The sequence below is a fragment of the Oenanthe melanoleuca genome, chromosome 26, assembly GCF_029582105.1.
Source record: "Oenanthe melanoleuca isolate GR-GAL-2019-014 chromosome 26, OMel1.0, whole genome shotgun sequence".
Taxonomy (NCBI): Eukaryota; Metazoa; Chordata; class Aves; order Passeriformes; family Muscicapidae; genus Oenanthe; species Oenanthe melanoleuca.
Genome location: NC_079359.1, coordinates 4,720,729 through 4,740,345, shown reverse-complemented (window position 1 = coordinate 4,740,345; position 19,617 = coordinate 4,720,729). Strand labels below are relative to the sequence as shown.

The 19,617-nt window shown below is 62.2% G+C and overlaps 1 protein-coding gene across 2 annotated transcripts in view; it reads right to left on the bottom strand.

The window, feature by feature from the left end:
• The window catches only part of KIF21B (kinesin family member 21B), a 40,545-nt gene extending 22,839 nt beyond the window's left edge, over positions 1–17,706 (bottom strand). For both annotated transcript variants that reach the window (XM_056511199.1, XM_056511198.1), the window contains exons 1-8: positions 17,629–17,706; positions 4,876–5,098; positions 4,463–4,645; positions 2,163–2,312; positions 1,811–1,945; positions 1,294–1,461; positions 727–842; positions 10–205 (exon numbers count right to left, since the gene is read on the bottom strand). In XM_056511199.1, the coding sequence (XP_056367174.1) occupies positions 10–205; positions 727–842; positions 1,294–1,461; positions 1,811–1,945; positions 2,163–2,312; positions 4,463–4,645; positions 4,876–5,098; positions 17,629–17,666 (1,209 nt within the window). In that variant the 5' untranslated portion in view covers positions 17,667–17,706. The remainder of the gene's footprint in view (positions 1–9; positions 206–726; positions 843–1,293; positions 1,462–1,810; positions 1,946–2,162; positions 2,313–4,462; positions 4,646–4,875; positions 5,099–17,628) is intronic.
• Positions 17,707–19,617: the final 1,911 nt, after the last annotated feature.

Below are 19,617 nucleotides of genomic sequence, written 5' to 3'. Positions count from 1 at the left end.
GGCACTCACAGCCTTGTACTCCATCAGCTCCATCTGCAGCCGGGCGATCTCGGCGCGCAGGGCGCTGATCTGCTGGCTCGTCTTGTCCTGGTTCACCACCACCTTGTTCTTGATGTTGCGGGCCCGGTTCGCGTACTTGAGCGTGTTCAGGGTCTCCATGAAGTCCCGGTCAGAGGGGCTCACACAGGCAATCATGATGGTTTGGCTTGGGGATGCAAGGACAGGGTGAAAGGCAGTCCCTGCACAGCTCAGCAACCCAGCAGGTGGGAACCCAGAGCTCAGCTCAGACCATGACCCCAGACACCCACCCGGGGCCCTTCTGGGTTTTAAAACAAGGCATGAACTGGGTTCATCCCTCCCACAGCCAGAGCACCCACAAGATCCTCAAGCACATCACACAGCCCCGAGCAAAGCAGCCCTTCCTCAACGCCTCCCTCTTTGGAGAAGAGGCAGGGAATTCAATCCCATGCTGGGCACCACCACTTGCCAAGTCCCAGATCTGTGAGGACTCAGGAAGGTTTTGCACCAGCTGATTCTGCCAAAGCTGCCACTGTCTTTACATCTGCAAAGTCATGGTGTGCCTGGAGGAAGGCACCTCTTCCTCACCAGGCTCACTGGAGTCCTGAGATAGCTCCTACATAGCTCCAGAGTCCCCTCAGCCCCATCTGCAGGGGCACAGCCCCAGCAGCCCCTCACCCCAGCCCAGCCCCAGTGGGACCCCCTTACCTGTTGCCCCCGAGGGAGTCCTGCAGCAGGCGGGTGAGCTTGGAGTCACGGTAGGGCACGTGCACGACTTTCTTGCTCTGGTCTCCAAGGGCACTGATGACATTCCCCAAGGCCAGCTACCAACACAAAGGGAACCCCCCAGATTCAGCCCTGCTGAGGATACAGCTGCCATGTGGCCAGCACGTCAGGGCTGGGGCACGCACTGCAGCACAGGTTTGGGTTGCACAAGGGGCAGGCATGGGGCTTCCCTTAGCTTGGGCTGCACTGAGAAGAAGCACCAAGCCCCAGAGTGGGTTTTGTAGCTCTGATTAGCAGATCTCACCCTTTTGGGACCTGCACTGCTGTGCCCAGCTGCACCCCTCCCCAAAGCCTCCTTTGGCACAGAGCTGTGCTCTCACCACGGGCACTGTGCTTCCTGCCATCAGACACGAGCAGCACGAACCCCAGCCAAGACAGCAGCACCCCAACAGCCCAGGGCAGCTCCAAGCAAGACCCAGAAGTGCCACAGGGCTCCCTGGCAGGCCTTGCTCTGCCATCCCCACCCAGCAGCACAGCCCAGAGCTGTACCAGCCCACAGTTGATGGAGATCCCCTCCTTCGCTCTCTCGCCAGTGGCGCCCGTCCGCTTCAGCCTCTCCGAGCCAGCCAGGTCCACAAAGTGAAACTTGGCTGTCAGGGTCTCGTACTCAGCAGCAGGCTGGGATCCATCCAGAAGGCTGCTCACCTCCTCATTCACCTGCAACCAGGGACACATGAGGGGTCACCAGCCCAGGCTGGAGCAGGCAGAGGCTCCCTTGCCTTCACTCAGACACTGGTGAGAGTCTGAGCATTCACCCTCCCTATCCAGCCCCTCAGGGATGGGGACAGGATCCCAAGAGCAGCTTGCTCTGAACCATCCCACCTTGGATCAGCTCACCCTCAACTCCCACTCAATCCTAATGCTGGCTATGACTGGAAAGAAGACAGAAAACTCCTTGCTTCTCTTTGCCAGACTTCAAACCCTCTCCCTCCCCAGGGGAACTTCATGCATCACCTGGGTATGGAACCCAGGAGCAGCCTGGCCACGAGGCAGGAGCACATCTCACCAGCTCTGGGCGGGCACACACTCTTGTCTGGCACAGGTGAATGGTGAAGATGGCATGGGAGCGGGAGCTCTGCACGTTCATCTGCGTGCTGGCGGTGGTGCGGGAAAGAGCTCCTTGTTTGAGGCACTGGATCAGCTACAACGACACCAGGCAGGGAAGGAAACCCTCAGCACGTTTCTAGGGAGTCAGGACAGAGCCTGTGCAGCTCAGCAGACACACTGACCTCCTCCAGAACACCCCCAGCACTGCTGTCCAGAGATCTCCCCCCAGCAAGCTGTGCCCACACAGCCCATCCCCGGGCGGTGGCACCCAGCTGCCAGCCCTGCCCTGTGCCTGCCCCCTCCTCACCCACCTCGTCCTGGGAGCTGATGAGGCGTGACGTGACCCCCGTGGTGTAGATGCTCCCGCTGGCGTCCTCGTGGATTTTGATGTTGGACTTGCGGTGCCGCGCGTCGGGGTCGCGCGTGCTGTCAAACAGGTCCAGGATCTCCTCGTTGTACAGCTGAGCAGCGGGCGTGGGGTGAGCAGGGAAGGAACAGGCTGCTCAGCCTGGCACTCAGGGACTGCAGGAGCTGCCCTCTGGCACAGCTGTGTGTGCTCACACACACACAAGGCTGAGCAGGGCAGCTGGGCTGCGCTCAGGTGCAGGACAGGAGGCACAAGCAGGTGCATGCAGAGAGGAGATGATGCACAGAAACATGGAATCCTTCAGATTGGAAAAGCCCTCTAAGATAATCCAGTCCAACCACTCCCCAGCACTGCCATGTCCATCACTAATCCATGTCCCCAAATGCCACACCCACACATCTTTTCGCCACTTCCAGGGATGGTGACTCCACTGCTGTCCTGGCAGCCTGTGCCAATGCTACACCACCATTTCAGGGAAGAAATTTTTCCTAATACCCAATCTAAACCTCAGTTGGCACAACCTGAGGCTGTTTCCTCTTGTCCTGCTCCTTGTCCCTGGGAGCAGAGCTTGACTCCCATCAGGCCCCACCCTCCTGTCAGGAAGCTGGAGAGAGGAAGAAGGTCCCCCTGAGCCCCCCAATTCTCTCAGCCACCCCTCATCAGGCTGGTGCTCCAGAACTCACCATGCAAAGCTCTGAGCTGCAGTCTGGGTTGGTTTCTGCTGCCCAAACCTGTCCAGTTCCTGGTGCACATAGGCAGTTCCACTGAGCAAACACCATATCCCCCCAACCTGCCTGGCTCACCTGGCCACAGGAGCCAGTGAAACCCCACTGTCATCACAGCTCAGGGTCACCTCTGTCAGGTGGAAAGAGGACAATGGGACCAAGGGTGCTGAACAAACAGGAAAACCCTGCTGCCCCAGAGCTGACTCCATCCATATCTTAACCCTGCAGGGTCCCCTCTCAGCCTGGGGTGGAGGGACACCCCTGCCCATCTGTCCCCCTGCTACCACCATTCAGTGTCACCTCTTGACCCCCATGCTCTGCACTGGGTCACCCAAGGATTGCAGGCTCCTGGCCAGCAGAAGGGATCAGGCTAATCCGTCCCTGGCTGCCCCAGGTGCCACCAGGCTCCTCAGAGGTTTAAACCTGCTCCCAGGAGCAAAGTCACAAGACAGGGATCAGCCAGAACAAGTCCTGTGCCCCTGCCAGGCCAGCAGGGTTGGTGACCAGTGCCTGACGTGGCCATGTGCTGCTTCAGCCATGCAGGACTTCAGGACAGGCAGGAAATTGTCCCTATTTCCATCCCAGCACACAGGATCCCTAAAGAGAAGCCCCACAAACTGAGCACAGTTGGGCAGGAGCTTGGATAGTCCAAGCAATGGGAATGGGAGGGCACAACAGCACTGCAGCAGCTAACAAGGGCTCTGCAGGTGGAGACATAAGTGGGAGGGATTTCTCCAGCAAGGAGGTGACTTTGGGACTCTCCAAGCCATCAACATTTGAAGACACCCAGATGTGATGGCCAACAAACCACCCAGAGGCAAGAGCACAGCTCAGGCCCCTCCCTGCCCATCTCCTCTGGGTGCATCCTGGCTCACAGCCTCAACCACAGGAGGCTTGCTTGGGAGCTCAGCTTTGCTCAGCACCACCCTGTGCTTTCTCACAGCTCCCACTTGCAGCTCTTTGCTCTTTCAGCCCAGGTGCAACCCCCAGGAAAAACGCTGCCAACACACGAGGTCCACAGGCTCCCCAGGACAAACTTCTCCAGGGAATGAGGCAGTTAACAGAGAGGCTTTTGATAGGAGAGGTCAGGACAGGGGCAGGAGAGGATGCATGCTCAAGGTCAGAGATGCAAGAAAGGACATGGAAAATAGCACAGTCCTTCCCCAACCCCCCTAGAGTGGCACTTTCTTCTCCTCCTGTTTCACGGGGAACTCTGGTCCGAGGCAGCAGAGAGCTTGACCTCAACCAGGGGTGACAAACAGCCCAGAGCCCCTGCACCCCCAGGGGAACAAGCCATAAGCCTCTTCCCCATGCTGAGATCTCCCTCCACCAGCTGGGAGCCATCCTGAGGGCAATAACATGTAGGTGCTGTGACACATCCCAGCCCCACGCCTGTCACAGGGTCCAGCCCTGCCAGGAACCAGCCAGGACAGATCTGGAGGAGCCCAGGGGGTAGGAGAGCAAGGACAGGGAGCAAGGACAGGGCAGGGCCACGGTGCCCCAGCCCTCCCACACCCACCTCCAGGAACTGGGCGCTGACTTTGAACTCGGGCGCGGCCACGCCCTGGCTCCGGGCCGCTCGCTTGCGCTCCTCGATGCCGCTGAAGAGGTGGCCGATGGCGCGGGGGATGATGCCCTGCTCCTCCTCCGAGATGCTCATGTCGAAGCCCGTGCCCATGGTGTAGGTCTTGCCTGCTCCAGTCTGTGTGGGGACAGCGAGGGGGAGCTGCCTGTGCTCAGTGCACCCCACATTGTCCCCCTGCTGCTTTAGGCTCCCCAAACACCCTTGTGAGCTGCTGTGACCCCCAGAGCACATCAGCACCCACACTCCCAGCCCTGCCACCCCTCTTCTCACCCAGCCAGGACAGCTGTGCTCCCTGCACGCCAGGGTCTCCCACCCCTGCAGCCCCCAGCCCCAGGGCAGGGCTGTACCTGCCCGTAGGCCAGCACGGTGGCATTGTAGCCCTCGAAGCAGCCCTCGATGAGCTTCCCCATGCACGTGCTGTAGATCCGCTCCTGCCACGTGTCCAGGTCAAAGACAAAGTCATAGGTGAAGGCCTTGTCCTTCCCCAGCAGCACCTGGGGCTCGCCAGGTGTCACCGAGGTGCAGATGTGACATCCCTCGATCTTCTCTTTGGGCAGCTGTGGGCGGATCCTACGGGAGGAGAAGCAGCTGAGGGCAGCCCAGCCTTGGGGACACCAGTCTGGATGTGGGCACAGCCCACCCTCTGATCCATGCCCCAGAGTGTGTCTAGTCCAGCACACAGAGGGAAAAGACTGCTCCCCACTGGGGCAGCCTCACCTCCAGTGCTGTGTGCAGTTTTGGGCACCACGGTGTAAAAAGGTCATAAAGGTTTTAGGGGGGACATAAGAATGGTGAAGGGCCTTGAGGAACCATATGAGAAGCAGTTGAGGACACTTGGCTTGTTCAGACTGGACCACAGCAGCCTGAAGTCAGACCTTACTGAGGCCTGCAGCTTCCCCCCGTGGAGCAGCTCTGATCTCTGCTCTCTGTGACCAGAGACAGGACCCAGTATCAGTGAGAGGACTCCAGAAACAGCTGCAGCTGTGCCAGGGGAGGCTCAGGCTGGATATTAGACAAGGTTCTTCCCCCAGAGGTGCTGGCACTGCCCAGGCTCCCCAGGGAATGGGCACAGCCCCGAGGCTGCCAGAGCTCCAGGAGTGTTTGGACAGCACTGCCAGGGATTGCTGGGGTGTCCTGCACAGTAGCAGGAGCTGGAGTCAGGGAATCTTGTGGGTCCCTCCCAGCTGAGGACATTCTACAACCCCTGCTGGAAACGTGGCTCATGCGGGCAGGGGACGCCCTGCACAGAGCATACAGGGCAGGGGATGCTTCAGCTCCTGCAGGCAGCCATAGCCCTGACCAGCTGAGAACAGAGGTTTGCACATCCCAGAAATACCGCCAGACACCTCCATGAATGAGGTGAAAGGCAGGGCTGGGCACAGAGCTGCAAACTCAGCCCGGGCCAGGCAGCCCTCACACCTGCAATGGCTCATTGACCCTGGCAGGGCTGGGCACACACGGGGCCCTGGCAGGGCTGGGCACACACGGGGAACGTGGATGGCACTGAAGCAGCCCCACAGGGATGGGAAGAGCCACAGCCACAGCCCAGCCCCGCTCGCTCCCAACACAGACACCAAACTGCAGCTACAAAGGCTGCAAATGCAAAATGCAAAACCACGACAAGACAGCCCTGACTGTCTGAGCCACAGCACCACCCAGCCCCAAGCTGTCCCAGCCTTGAACTCACCATGGCACCAGGACAGGCTGTGCTGGCTCCTGGCTTGGGCAGGGAGTGTGACCCACCCATCACATCCCACCCAGCGCTCTCATCCCTGCCTGAGACCGTGGGAGCAGAGCAGCCAGACCTCACAGACCCTGCACAGACCCTGCACAGACCCTGCAGCCAGACCTGCACAGACCTCACAGACCCTGCACAGACCCTGCAGCCAGACCTGCACAGACCCTGCACAGATCCTGCAGCCAGTCCTGCACAGACCCTGCACAGACCCTGCAGCCAGCCCTGCACAGACCCTGCAGCCAGACCTGCACAGACCCTGCACAGACCTGCACAGACCCTGCACAGACCTCACAGACCCTGCACAGACCCTGCTGCCCTGCACAGACCCTGCACAGACCCTGCACAGACCTCACAGACCCTGCAGCCAGCCCTGCACAGACCCTGCACAGACCCTGCAGCCAGACCTCACAGACCCTGCAGCCAGACCTGCACAGACCCTGCACAGACCCTGCAGCCAGCCCTGCACAGACCCTGCAGCCAGCCCTGCACACACCCTGCACAGACCCTGCAGCCAGTCCTGCACAGACCCTGCACAGACCCTGCACAGACCCTGCACAGACCCTGCAGCCAGCCCTGCACAGACCCTGCACAGACCCTGCACAGACCCTGCACAGACCCTGCAGCCAGACCTGCACAGACCCTGCACAGACCCTGCAGCCAGCCCTGCACAGACCCTGCTGCCCTGCAGGGCTGCACAGCTCTGGCTGCAGTGGATGGATGCAGGAAGCTGGGGGCTCCCAGGGGACTCATGGAGAAAGGAGTTTGGAGCCAAGCACCATGCAAATAGCTCTCATTAGTGCTAATGACTGCACAGCTCCTGTCCCCTGTGCTCCATAAACACAGCTATTAATTCCTTCCAACCACATCCCTGGCAAGCCACACCGAGACCTGAGCAGCCACTGTGTGCCCTGGAACCAGAACCATGGAATGTCCTGAGCTGGAAGGGACCCACCAGGATCACCCAGTGCACAGACACCCCCAAATCCCACCCTGGGCATCCCTGAGCACTGTCCAAACTCTCCTGGAGCTCTGGCAGCCTCGGGGCTGTGCCATTCCCTGGGGAGCCTGGGCAGTGCCAGCACCTCTGGGGAAAGACCCTTCCCCAAAATCCAACCTGACTCTCCCCTGGCACAGCTTCATGCATGAGTCTCTGCTCCTCAGCCAGCCAGGAGCAAAGCCCAGGAGGGCCAAAGCCCTGGGCTGTGTTTGGGGTTTGTCCCTGGCAGGGCAGGCAGGGCACAAACACCCCTGTGCTCCCCCACCCCCATGGGAACTGCTCTGTGCCTCTCTGGATATATTTAGCTCAGCAGCCACAATAAAAAGCAGCTTCTGATGTGCTCAGTCTCAGACTCGTTCCTGTCGCCTTCCCAGGGTTCCACCCTCCTCCAGAAAAATTATCCCTGACTTTAATTACTTTTGGAGCAAGATGATGTGCTTCCCCCATCCCCACCCTAGACTGAACAGCAACTGCAGCCCCAGGGAATGGGCAGAGGAACAAACTGGAGCCACAATACGTTTGGGAATTTTATTCTCTCTCAGGAAAAACGAGAGCAGGTTTTCAGCAGAATATTTCTTTGTCTCTCCACTCATGCCAGGGGGTTAAATACCTGCAAGGGAGGGTTGCAGAAGGGGTGTGTGCACACGAATTTTCCACAGGGGATTTAGGAACCCACCTGAGCCTGGCCATGCTGGGCTGTTCCAGTGTCCATACACCATCTGCCCCACTCCCATTCCCCAAACATCACTGCTCAGACAGCTCCAAGCACCCAAGAGACCCATCCCTCACCCTGGCTCTCCCAGCCAGGGGACTTGTGGATTGGGGAGGACCCCAGTGTGCTCCCCCCTGCTATCCTGCCCCATCTCCCCAGCACAAGAGAGACACAGGAGATGCAGGAATCCCCCAGGAAAGTCCTGCTCCTCAGGCAACTGGCCAAGCATCACCCAGGGATGTCCCTGGGAGCTGTTGCCAGCTGGTGGACAAACACTACCAGCAGGGTGCTGTGCTCCACCCTCCAGCATGGCAGGAGTGACCCAAGCTTTCCCTGCCAGTCTGTGCCCAGCCAGCCCCACGCTGGCACTGGTGACCACCTCTGCCCAAAGCTGGCATGGGGAGGACACAGCTTGCTCAGTGCTCATCTGCCTCCTGCCCATGAGAACACAGCAGCCTCAGCACAGGCAGCACCCCAGGAAGGAGAAAGGCAGCAGGAAAGGAGAGAGCCAGCAGGATCATGGCCACACCAACACCCCCTCAGCTCCCTCTGAAGGGACAGTGACAAGGAATGGGGAGCCAGGACAGCCCCAGCCAAACCCTCCTGCCAAGAAAACCTTCCCAGGCCGGCAGCAGAGCAGGCAGGAGGTGGAGGATGAGCACACAGAGGAGCAGAACATCCCTCCTGGGGCACAGCAGAGCCTGATCCAGCAGCAGCACGAGCCAGGAGAGCTGCACACACAGGGACACACAAAGGGGAGCCCAGCAGCAGCTCCCCTGCCATCCCTGCCAGGCTGGCAGGCTCTGAAAGCAGCGTCTCCATGGCTGGGCTGCCGGGACAGCGAGCATCTCGAGGAGGGCAGAGCGAGCACAGGAGCTGGGCTCACAAAGGGTGAGCTGTTCAGTGCTGCCCATCAGCCTCGGGCAGAGCAGGACGGGCTGCAGCCAGGTGGGCACTGCGAGCCTGGGCATCCCTGATCCCATCCCAGCACAGCCAGAACCCCCAGCTCAGGCTGCACACAGCACTGACAGCAGCAGCCCCCTGTGCTCCCAAGGGGGTGTCTCCTCTCACAGCCTGGCTGACATGGACTGCTGGTTCATGTCCTCCTCCCCCAGCTGCTGCAGCTTCCTGTCTCCCAGCCCAGCACCTCGGCAGCCCAAGGGGCTCACAGCACCCTCTGGCCAAAGCCATGGCAGCACAGAGCCACAGCAGCCCCCCAAACTGCACACACCAGGCCACACCATCCTGCCCTGTGCAGGGGCACAGGGACCCAGATCCATCACCAGGCCCACCCCAGTCACACAGGGACAGCTCCACCTCGCAGGCACACACACCTTCCAGCCCTCCCCAGCGCTGCCAGGGGGTCACAAAGAGCTCCTGTCCCTCCATGACCTCTCTGCAGGCTGCCTGCAGATCCTACAAAGAGCTGTTCCACTTCCCTCCCGAGGAGGCTGCCCAGCCAGGAAGGGCTGCTTGCCCAGGGAGCAGAGCCAGAGGGCTGGAGAGCGATGGGTGGAAGAGCTCCCTGGGATTTTCCCTCTCTGTGCCAGGCCCCAGACACTCACAGCCACTGCCTCTTGTCCACCTTGTCTGCAGAGGGGCACAGCTGCCCCCTGCATGCTGCTGGAGCTGCCAGGCCCAGCAGGGGCACAGCTCTGGGAGCCTGTCAGGACAGCGGGCTGGGCAAGCCCAGACAGCACCTGCCTCTCCTCCCCACACTGCCTGCACTGCTCCTGCTCCTGGCTCTGCTCCCACATCCCCTGTGCTCACCCCCTCCCCACAGCATCTGCATTCTGCCCATTTCCCCTCCCCACACAGCCTGGCTCTCACCCCACTGCCATCCCCACACGCCTGTGCCTGCCCTGCTCCATCCCCACTCCTGCCATGGCCCCATCTCTGCCCCTCCAGCCTGCCCAGCAGCCCAGCCCTGCCCCAGCCTCTCTGTCCTCCCTGCCTGCTCCACTCTGCTCCACTCTGCCCTGCAATCCCACCCAGCAGCCCAGCCCAGCCAGCAGGAGCAGCTCTCACACCCTCCAGTCTCTCCCAGCACATCCCAAGGCCAAGGACAGCCCAGGCATCCCAGAGCCAGCAGTGAGCTGGTGTGTGGGGCTGAGCGTGGGGCACTCAGCTGGGCCAAGCAGCTCTGCAGGGCAGGGTCACAGCAAAGGGCTCCAGGTCTCCCCACATCTCCAGGCCAACACCTCCAGCATGGATGGGGCTGCCTGCCCTCCCCAGGCCCAGATCCCACAGGAGAATCTGCCCCCTCTCCTGGGAAAGGATCTCCCAGCCCCAATCCCCCTGAGCATGGGGACTGGCTGCCAAGGCTGCCTCTCTGCACACAGGTTATGCTGGACACAAATCAAGACAAAGTCGGGCATTTAATTACCACAGCAGGGAAGTGGCTCAGCAATCAGAGAAAATTGAATCAGGCTCCCTGGAGACTGCCAGGTCTGGTCAGCAAACAGTCCAATTAAGAGATATAGCCAGGCACCTCCCAGCACAGAGCCCCCAGGCCACTGTGCCCAGTCAGACCCTGCCAAGGCTCTGGGTGCACAGCCAGCACAACTGGGTCAGCACTGGGGCAAGGCAGAGCTCCTGGACAGCCTGGGAACAGCCCACAGAGCTGGGGTGCACCCAGAGCCCCCCTGGGCACAGCCCAAAGGGGAACATGCCTCTACATCCATCCCCTGAGGAAACCCACCCCAACTCCACCCAGCCTGCCCCTCTGCAGGGCAGCCCTTGCACCCCAGAGCCCCCTGGGCTCCCCCTAATCCCAGCACTCCAGACTTTCCCAGGCTTAGGGAAACCTTTAAATCAGGCTGTGGCAGGGACCATGTGCTGCTCATTAGCTGTGGCAGGAGCAGGAGGCTGTGAGCTGCACCATCTGCTCGTGCTGAGAGCAGGGATGGGGGACACTGCCTGCACAGCCAGCACCAGGACACCAGCAGGGCCCAGGGGATGCAGAGACAACCCAGTTTGGGGTCACCCCCATCAGTGACTGGGATCAGCACAAGGGGAACAGCACCAGGGTGTTTGCAAACAGAGCCAGGACAGCTGTCTGTAAAGGGATGCAGTGTCACCACACCCCAGGTGAGGTGGGAAACACGGGTGTGACAGCACACAGAGGTGCCACACGCCCCAGCAGGGCCCCAGCTCCCCTCCAGCCATGCAGGAACAGCCCCAAACACACTGGCTCAGCAGCAGTATTGGCAGCTAATAGGAGTTAAAGGAAACCCTCACTCACTAGGAGACCCTGGGCCTGCCAGGCCATCAGCTGATCCTGCAAAGCACAGGGATCCCACAGGTCTGATGGAGACAAGGGACACACTTCCCACCCAACTCTGCTCCCTGCTCAGTGAATCACACCCACAGGATCCCTCCCTTTCCCAGGGGCCCTGCAGGGTGTCCCACTCCCACCCAGCACCACCATGGGGTGCCCATACTGGAGAGAAGGCTGCCCCAGAGCCAGGTGCTGGCAGCCTCCCAGTGCCACTGGGGAAACAACAACCTGAGCTGGGCAGAAGATTCTGCAGCCCAGCAGGAGCACCAGAGCAAACCTGCCCACCAGACATGGCAGCACAGAAGAGGTGCCACTCCAGCCCCTCCCAAAATACAAATAAATGCCAAGCCCTTGGCCAGGATGGGGGATGCTGTGAAGTACCCAGCAAACCCAGTCCCTCACCTGGGCAAGGAACAGGGAATGTTTGGACCTAATGTCTCCCTCAGACAGGTGCAGCCTGAAATAATGGATGAGCAGAGAGCACAGCACCATGGAGTGAGACCCTCCCTCTCCCCAGCTGGAGGGGCTGGGTTGTGCTTTCCAGGAATGGAGCTGGGCCAGGCAGGGGAAGAGCAGGAGCAGGAGTGCAGCTCCCTGCACACCCCAGAGCACAGCAGGGATGGAGACATCTCCCTCTGCCACGTGGGGCAGGGGCAGTGGGCAGCCCACAGCCCCTCACAGCTGGAGCACAGCACAGCAGAGCCTGCACCAGCCCCTACAGCAAGCTGTGACAGGAAATCTTCCCAGCCATGTCAGGTGCAAGAGCTGCAGAGCAGGGAAAGGGATTGCACTGGGATCTCAGGCCCTGGGGCTCAGCTCAGAGCCCTCCCCTGGCAGTGGGGCAATGACTGTGGCATCCATGAGAGAGCAGAGGGGCAGATTCTGGGCAAGATGAGGCAGCAGGGCAGTGCCAGGGCACACAAGCACACACTGGACTGGCTCCTGCTCTGCCCAGAGGGAAGGGCTACCAGCACTGTCCCTTCCACCGAGCCAAAGCAAACCCAGCAGCAGCTGCCCAGGGTGCAGAGGCAGCCCCTGCAGACTGATCCTGCAGCACATCCCAGAGGAGCTGCCCTCACAATCCAGCACACCCCAGATCTGCTGGCTGTTTAACCAGTGGCATGGAGTGTTTTGACAGCCTCCAGCAGGAAATAGCCCTGTGGGACCACCGGGGCCAGCCCCCACCCCCAGCAGGAGCAGCAGTGCAGCCACTGCCCAGGGCTGGCTCTGTGATTCTCATGGGCTCACAGAGGATATTGCCTTCCCTCCCCCGGGGCCAGGAGCCATGTTTCTGACAGCTTTGTTTGGGGCTTCCTCTGTGATTTTCTCCTGCTCCAATTTCACTGCTGAGGCAGCAGCTGGCCCCAGGCTCTGCCTGATCCTTGGGAGGCCTGGCCTGCCGAGCTGCTGCAGCCCCACGGTGCTGAGATAAACCCCAGGGAGGGTGATGGGTGCAGGGACCAAACCCCAGTGATGCTGATGGGTGATGGGTGATGGGTGCAGGTACCAAACCCCAGTGATGGATGATGTGAGAAGGCACCAAACCCAGTGATGGGTGATGGGTGATGGATGATGTGTGCAGGCACCAAACCCCAGTGATGGGTGATGTGTGCAGGCACCAAACCCCAGTGATGTGTGATGGGTGATGGATGATGTGTACAGGCACCAAACCTCCTGGAGCTGCTGTGCTGCGGGCGCTGCACATCCGCTGGGACCGGGTGCAGCCCTGCTCCCTCCACCCCCTTGTGAACATTTCCTGTAAAACCCGACTGAGAGCCCCCTGCACCCACACAGGGCACCCACCCAGGGCTCAGCACTGCCCCAGAGCCCAGCTCCCCCTCCTTTCCCCCTGTCACACAGTCACAGCAGGCTCAGAGCCCCAAAGTGAAAGCAGAGCAGAGTTGGGGTGTGCTCAGCCCAGCAGGGCTGGGCTCTCTGCCATGGCTGAGCTGCCCTCAGTAGGTGCAAAGGGTGGACAGAAAGGGGCTGGGGTGCCCACAATCCAGCACCCTGAGATGGAGCAGCCTCCTGAGATCCTTCCTGCCCCCTGACCCTGCAGATGGGAGACAGACACCCCAGGGCTGTGCCCTACAGCAGGATGGGCTGCTCCCCCCTTCCCCTCCCCCTCCAGCAGACAGTCACATCCCATGCCTTGGGCTGGAATTGATTGCCTTATCTCTCCCTGCACGGCTCTGTACCAGCTGAGCACAGCCAGGCCACCACCACCAAAGCTGGCAGGAGCCAGTGTCCCCCCAGGACCACAGCAAAGGGCTCCAAGGTACAGCAGCAGCAGGGGGTGGTGGGCAGCAGGCACCAGGGCTGTGCCCTCCCTCTCCCCACTGGAGCCCTTGGGCAGCACGGACAGTGGCACAAACTGGGCTCACAGCACCTTTCCAGCTGGACCCAAATCCATCCCACAAGAGCTGATGTGGAAGGGCTGCAGCTTCACCTCCTCAGTGACTGACCCCAGCTGGCTGAGACACTTTGGATTCCCAGAAAGCATCCCAGCAGGCAGAGAGCCCCAGCCACGTGGCACTAGAGATGCCAGGACCCTGGCAGGGCTGGAACCAGCTGATCCCACCTCCAGGCCTTTGCCAGCTCAGTCACTGAAACAGCCCCAAAGGGGATGAGGGGAGGGGTACCCTGAGCAGGAGCTGGGAGTCACTGCCCAGGCAGCCAGGGGCTATGGTGTGCACCACAGAGCATCTGCCAGAGCAGCAGGGCACTGGAGGTTGCAGAGTTTAAATAAACTTGAAATACGACTCAACTTCCTTCCCCAATTTCACAAGCTCCGTTTCCTGCGTCTCCTCAGCAGGCCAGGCATGCTCAGTGCCAGGGGCAGCTCTGGCACAGGGGATGCCACTGTCTCTCAAAGGAGCCAGCCAGTTTGGAGGTGCCCCCAGGGAGCAGCTCTGCAGCCAGCCTGGCCACTCAGGCCTGCAGCCAAGGAGTTTAATGGCCTCGGGGGTCAATACAAGCCATCAGCCCTTCCTGACACTGCAGAACTGCTCTGCTTCCTGCAGCCAGCACAGCCAGGGCCACTCCAGCTCACTGTGGCTGCAGGAGCTGGCAGCACCTGCCTGCGACTGTGGGGAGAGGGGCTGCTGAGAATCAAGGCACAAACCTCAAATTTCTGTCCCAGTTCTCAAATCAAACCCGTGCTCCAAGACAGAGGGCAGGATGGGGAGCTGCTGCACCGGCTGCACCGCAGCCACTCGTTTGAAGGTCACCTCCAAGGAGGGAGCAGCTGATGCTGTGTGAGCAGGGCTGGGTGAGCAGGGCTGGGTGAGCAGGGCTGGGTGAGCAGGGCTGGGTGAGCAGGGTTGGGTGAGCAGGGCTCTCTGAGCAGGGCTGTGTGAGCAGGGCTCTCTGAGCAGGGCTCTGTAAGCTGGGCTGTGTGAGCAGGGCTGGGTGAGCAGGGCTGGGTGAGCAGGGCTGGGTGAGCAGGGCTGGGTGAGCAGGGCTATCTAAGCAAGGCTCTCTGAGCAGGGCTGGGTGAGCAGGGCTCGGTGAGCAGGGCTCTCTGAGCAGGGCTGGGTGAGCAGGGCTCTCTGAGCAAGGCTCTCTGAGCAGGGCTGGCCCCAGGATGGCTCAGCACCACCCAGGCAGGAGCAGCTTCCTGCCCAGACCGCTGTGCGGGCTCACAGCACAGCTCAGCCCTGCGCTCCTCCCCGCCCCAGCAGACACCAGCACACTCCGGGCTGAGGGGCCAGCAACGGCAGACCCAGCGAGGGTGAGGGCCAGGCAGGGTCCAGCCCTGCCCTTGCAGGCACTGCAGGCACAAGGCACAGGCACAAAGCAGCCCCTGGGCAGGAGGAGCTGCTGGGCCTGCGTTTCCTCCCGCTGGCAGCAGCGCTGCAGGTACCGGCCATTTCCCTCCCAGCACGTGGGAAGCTCAGTAATGTCCCCACAGCACAGCTGGTGGCTCAGCACCCAGCTCCTCTGGAGCCCAGTGCAAATGGGGCAGATGAGGGTCTCCAGGAGAAGATGGGAGCCTGTGAGGCTGGCAGTGAAACAGCTCAGCATCCCTCCTGCCTTCTCCTGCCAGACCAAGACCATCAGCAGGAACCAGGATGCACAGATCCAGCATCTCTGTTCGACTGCCCCTACTCCTCCCACCCAAGGGCTCTGAGAGACCACACAGATGTGTCCTGATGGCTGTGGCACCTCTTGACATCAGCTGTTTGATCCCAGCAGACAGCAGTGCATTCCACCAACACCACCATCACTTCCCAGTGTCCCTGGCCCTTCCCCAGCTCCCACCTCCCTCCCACCAGCAGCACAAACACAGAGACCCCAAAGAAAGACACAGAGACCCCAAAGAAAGAGCACAGCTGGCCCATTCATGTTATTATCAAGGGACAAAAGGGGAGCTTTGATCCGTGTCCTGCTGCATCCCAGAAACATTCAATCTCCTCTGTGCTCTGATGGCTGACAGAGGTGGGATCTGGGGCAGGTTTACTCCAAGGGTCTTAGAGAATCCTGCAGCCTGGCTGCTCCACCAGCAGGGTGTCACCAGCAGTGACAAAGGAAAAGCTCGCTCTGCTCCAAGTGCAGGACAGGAGGGGACCCAGCCCCGGCCCCTGGGGGCTGCAGTGCCAGGAAAGGTGGGTGGTCTGCAGGAGAGCAGCTCAGCCCTTGCACACTCAGCTCAGCACCAGAGCCAGCTTCCCGCACGGCAGCACGACCTGAGGGCTTTGTTTGCAGCCTCCCTGCTCCAGCCCTGCTCCTTTGTCCTCCCGGCTCACCTCCAGCGCCACATCCCCCACCTGCCGCTTCCCCAGCTGCACCCAGTGCGATGCTGGCTCACTCCCCCAAGGAAGGGGTGCTGGAGGGCTGGACCTCTGCCCCTCCCTGGTCCCATGACCGCTCCAGCCCCACCGCAATGCTGCACACCCATCACCTCCCCGCTGCCGACCCCTGCCCAAGCAGCAGGACCCGCTGCGGGAAGGGAGCTGAGCGATCGGGAGAGCCCAGCAGAAACCAGCCCACAGCCGCCATGCCGCGGGGCACCCACCCCACCTCCAGGATGATGCTAAAAGGCATCATCTCGAGAGAAATGCAGGATGGAGACGGGAAGAGTCTGGCAGGAGGAAATCTCCACCCCCATGGTCGGCATTAACTCGGTTCCCGGGTCAGTGTCCTGGCACAGACACTCGGTGCTGGCACAGCCCTCCTGCCCCTGTGCAGCCGCCCCAGCGGGGGCTGCCGTCACTCCCCCATCCTTCACAGCCACAGCCCGGCCTCTCGAGAGGAGAATGGCAAAAAATCCCCTGCGGCCGCTCCCAGGGCGAGCAGGGTGGAGGGGCAGGGGGAGCGGGGGGGTGTGGCGGTGCACACACACGCGTGCACCCGCACACACAGCCCCGCACACACGCGTGCACCCGCACACAGCCCCGCACACACGCGTGCACCCGCACACACAGCCCCGCACACACGCGTGCACCCGCACACAGCCCCACACCCACCCTCCATCACCGCCGCTGCACCAGCAGCATCTTTTGTGCTCCCGCTCCGAGCAGGCAGGGCGGGCAGTGCCCTCCGAGCCCCGGCACAGCCCCCGCCGGGGACACCGGGGACAGAGCGGGGGGAGGCACGGCGTGTCCGGCCGGGCTGCCCGGGGTCCGGGAGGGCACAGGGAGGGATGGGGTGGCGTGAGCGGGGCCCGGCCGGTCCCTTCCGCACAGGGTCCCGGGCCGGGCAGGGTCCCGCGTGGCCGCTCCGTGGGATTCCGGTCCCGTTCCCCGCGAAGGGCAGGGAGAGGCACGGCCCCGCCGGCATGGCGCTCACAAAGAGCACGGTGACAGGGGGGTGTCACCGCTCCCCGCGGGGCTCGGCCGAGCCCCCCGAGCCCCGCAGCCCCCCGAGCCGCCAGCAGCTCCGCTGCGAGGTGCGGGTGTGCAGCGCATTGTTCCCAGCACAAAGGACACCGAGATACCGCATCGCTTCCCACCACCCAGCGGGGGGGCGGGCAGGGAGCCCCCCAATGCCCGGCATCCCCGCCACACTCGGGACGGCCGAACCCACCCGCGCAGCGCCCGGAGCTGCCCCGGCTGGGGCACCAGCTCTGCCGGGGGGACCGGGGGTCCCGGCCCCGGGGATGCGGGGTGGGGGCGGGTGAGGGAGGCAGAGGGGGAGACATCCCGAAACGGGGGGAGCGGGGGCGGGGAGGGGAGCGGCGGGGCCGTGCGGGTGCGGCAGAGACCGGCCCGGCGGGGTCTCGCTGCCCGGGGGGGGGTCAGAGCCCAGCGGGCACCCCGCAACCCCCGCCTCGCACCGCAGCCGCAGCGCCCGCCCCGCCTTTCGGCAGCGATCCCCGGCGCACGGAGCCCGGCGCGCAGCCCTCCCGCGGGAAGCACCGAGCCGCGCTCACCTCACGGCCACCTTGACGCAGCTGTCCGGGGCCGCCATGGCCCCGCGCCGGCACCGCGGCCGCGCTGCCCCGCAGCACCCGCGGCCCGGAGGGGCGGGGCCGGGGGCGGGGCCGCGCCAGGTGCGGGGCGGGGCCCCAGCGGGACACGCCCACAGGGAGCGAGCGCGGGCGCGCGGCGGAGAGCGCGGGGACAGCGCGGAGCGGGGACGGACACACGGATATATGGACACGCGGACATATGGACACAGGACACACGGATATATGGACACACGGATATATGGACACGCGGATATATGGACACAGGACACACGGATAGATGGACACACGGATAGATGGACACACGGACACACGGACACATGGACACACGGACACACGGATATATGGACACACGCACCCACGGACCGGGACACACCGACACATGGACACACAGACACGGACACACGGACACGGACACACGGAACATGGACAGGGACACTCGGACAGGGACAGGGACACACGGACATATGCACGGATGGACAAGCGGACACACGGACAGGGAGGCATGGACAGGGACATAAGAACACACTGTCAGGGACAGGGACACGCGGACAGGGACACACTGACACACGGACACAGGGACACACGGACAGGGACACACTGACACACGGACAGGGAAACACGGACAGGGACACACTGACACACGGACACAGGGACACACGGACAGGGACACACTGACACACGGACACACGGACAGGGAAACACGGACAGGGACACACTGACACACGGACACAGGGACAGGGACACACGGACGCAGCTCGCACTCACCCCCGTTCACGCCCGCACTCCCAGCCCCTGCTGCCCCCTGCCGGGTCAGCGCTGCCGCCTGCGCTCACTGACCGGGGCTGTGCCCGCTCTCCTCTGGGCTGGACCGAGGCGTTCCGGACCGGCCGCACGGTGTGTGCCACACGGCTGGCATCACCCCGGACCCGCAGGGTGTGTGCCACACGGCTGGCATCACTCCGGATCAGACTGCACGGTGTGTGCCACACGGCTGGCATCACTCCAGACGTGACAGCACGGTGTGTGCCACACGGCTGGCATCACTCTGGATCAGACTGCACGGTGTGTGCCACACGGCTGGCATCACTCCAGACGTGACAGCACGGTGTGTGCCACACGGCTGGCATCACCCTGGACAGCACGGTGTGTGCCACACGGCTGGCATCACTCCGGACAGCACGGTGTGTGCCACACGGCTGGCATCACTCAGACCCGCAGGGTGTGTGCCACACGGCTGGCATCACCCCGGACCGGCATGCCTGCTCCTCCCAAGGTGCCAGCACCACGGGCCATGGCACACAGGACTCTGGATCCTGTGGGAGCTCTCGGTTCTGCTGGCATGGGTGAGTCCCAGGACACCGTATGCAGGTACAAAATCATGGGGATGAGCAGGACACGGCCTCTCTGTCTTCCTGCATGGATGTGAGGAGCTGGTATTCCTCTTTTTCTGTCCCATGTTTGCAAGGACAGCTGGTGCACAGTGCAGTTCCCACCCTGAGCTGCTGGTTTTCCTGAGGCTGGACTCTCCCCACTGAAGCCCCAGGCAGAGAAGGACAGTGACTGTGCCGTGGTGTTGCTCTCTCCCCACTCTCACCCTCATGCCACCTGTGCCACAAATCACATCTGCCCCCAGTTCAGCTAGAATCAGCTTAAGAAAGACACAGCACACATCTCAGAGGGAGCAAATCATGCCTTGTCCAGCCCCAGACTGCAGGAGGGGGTGCAGAGCCCCACCACAGTGGTACTGTCCCCACCATGGTGTCACCCTTTATGTTTAGAGTCTCCAGTGACCACCCACGTGTCTTGGCAAGTGATACAGGCAGTCCTGCATCTCCCAAAACCCAGCAGGAGACCACGGCACCCACCCCATAGCGTGTCCTTGACACCCCCCGTGCACCCCACCAGCAGTGTGTGAGGGTGGGAGTGTGAAGGGCTGTAGGTCCTGTCCCA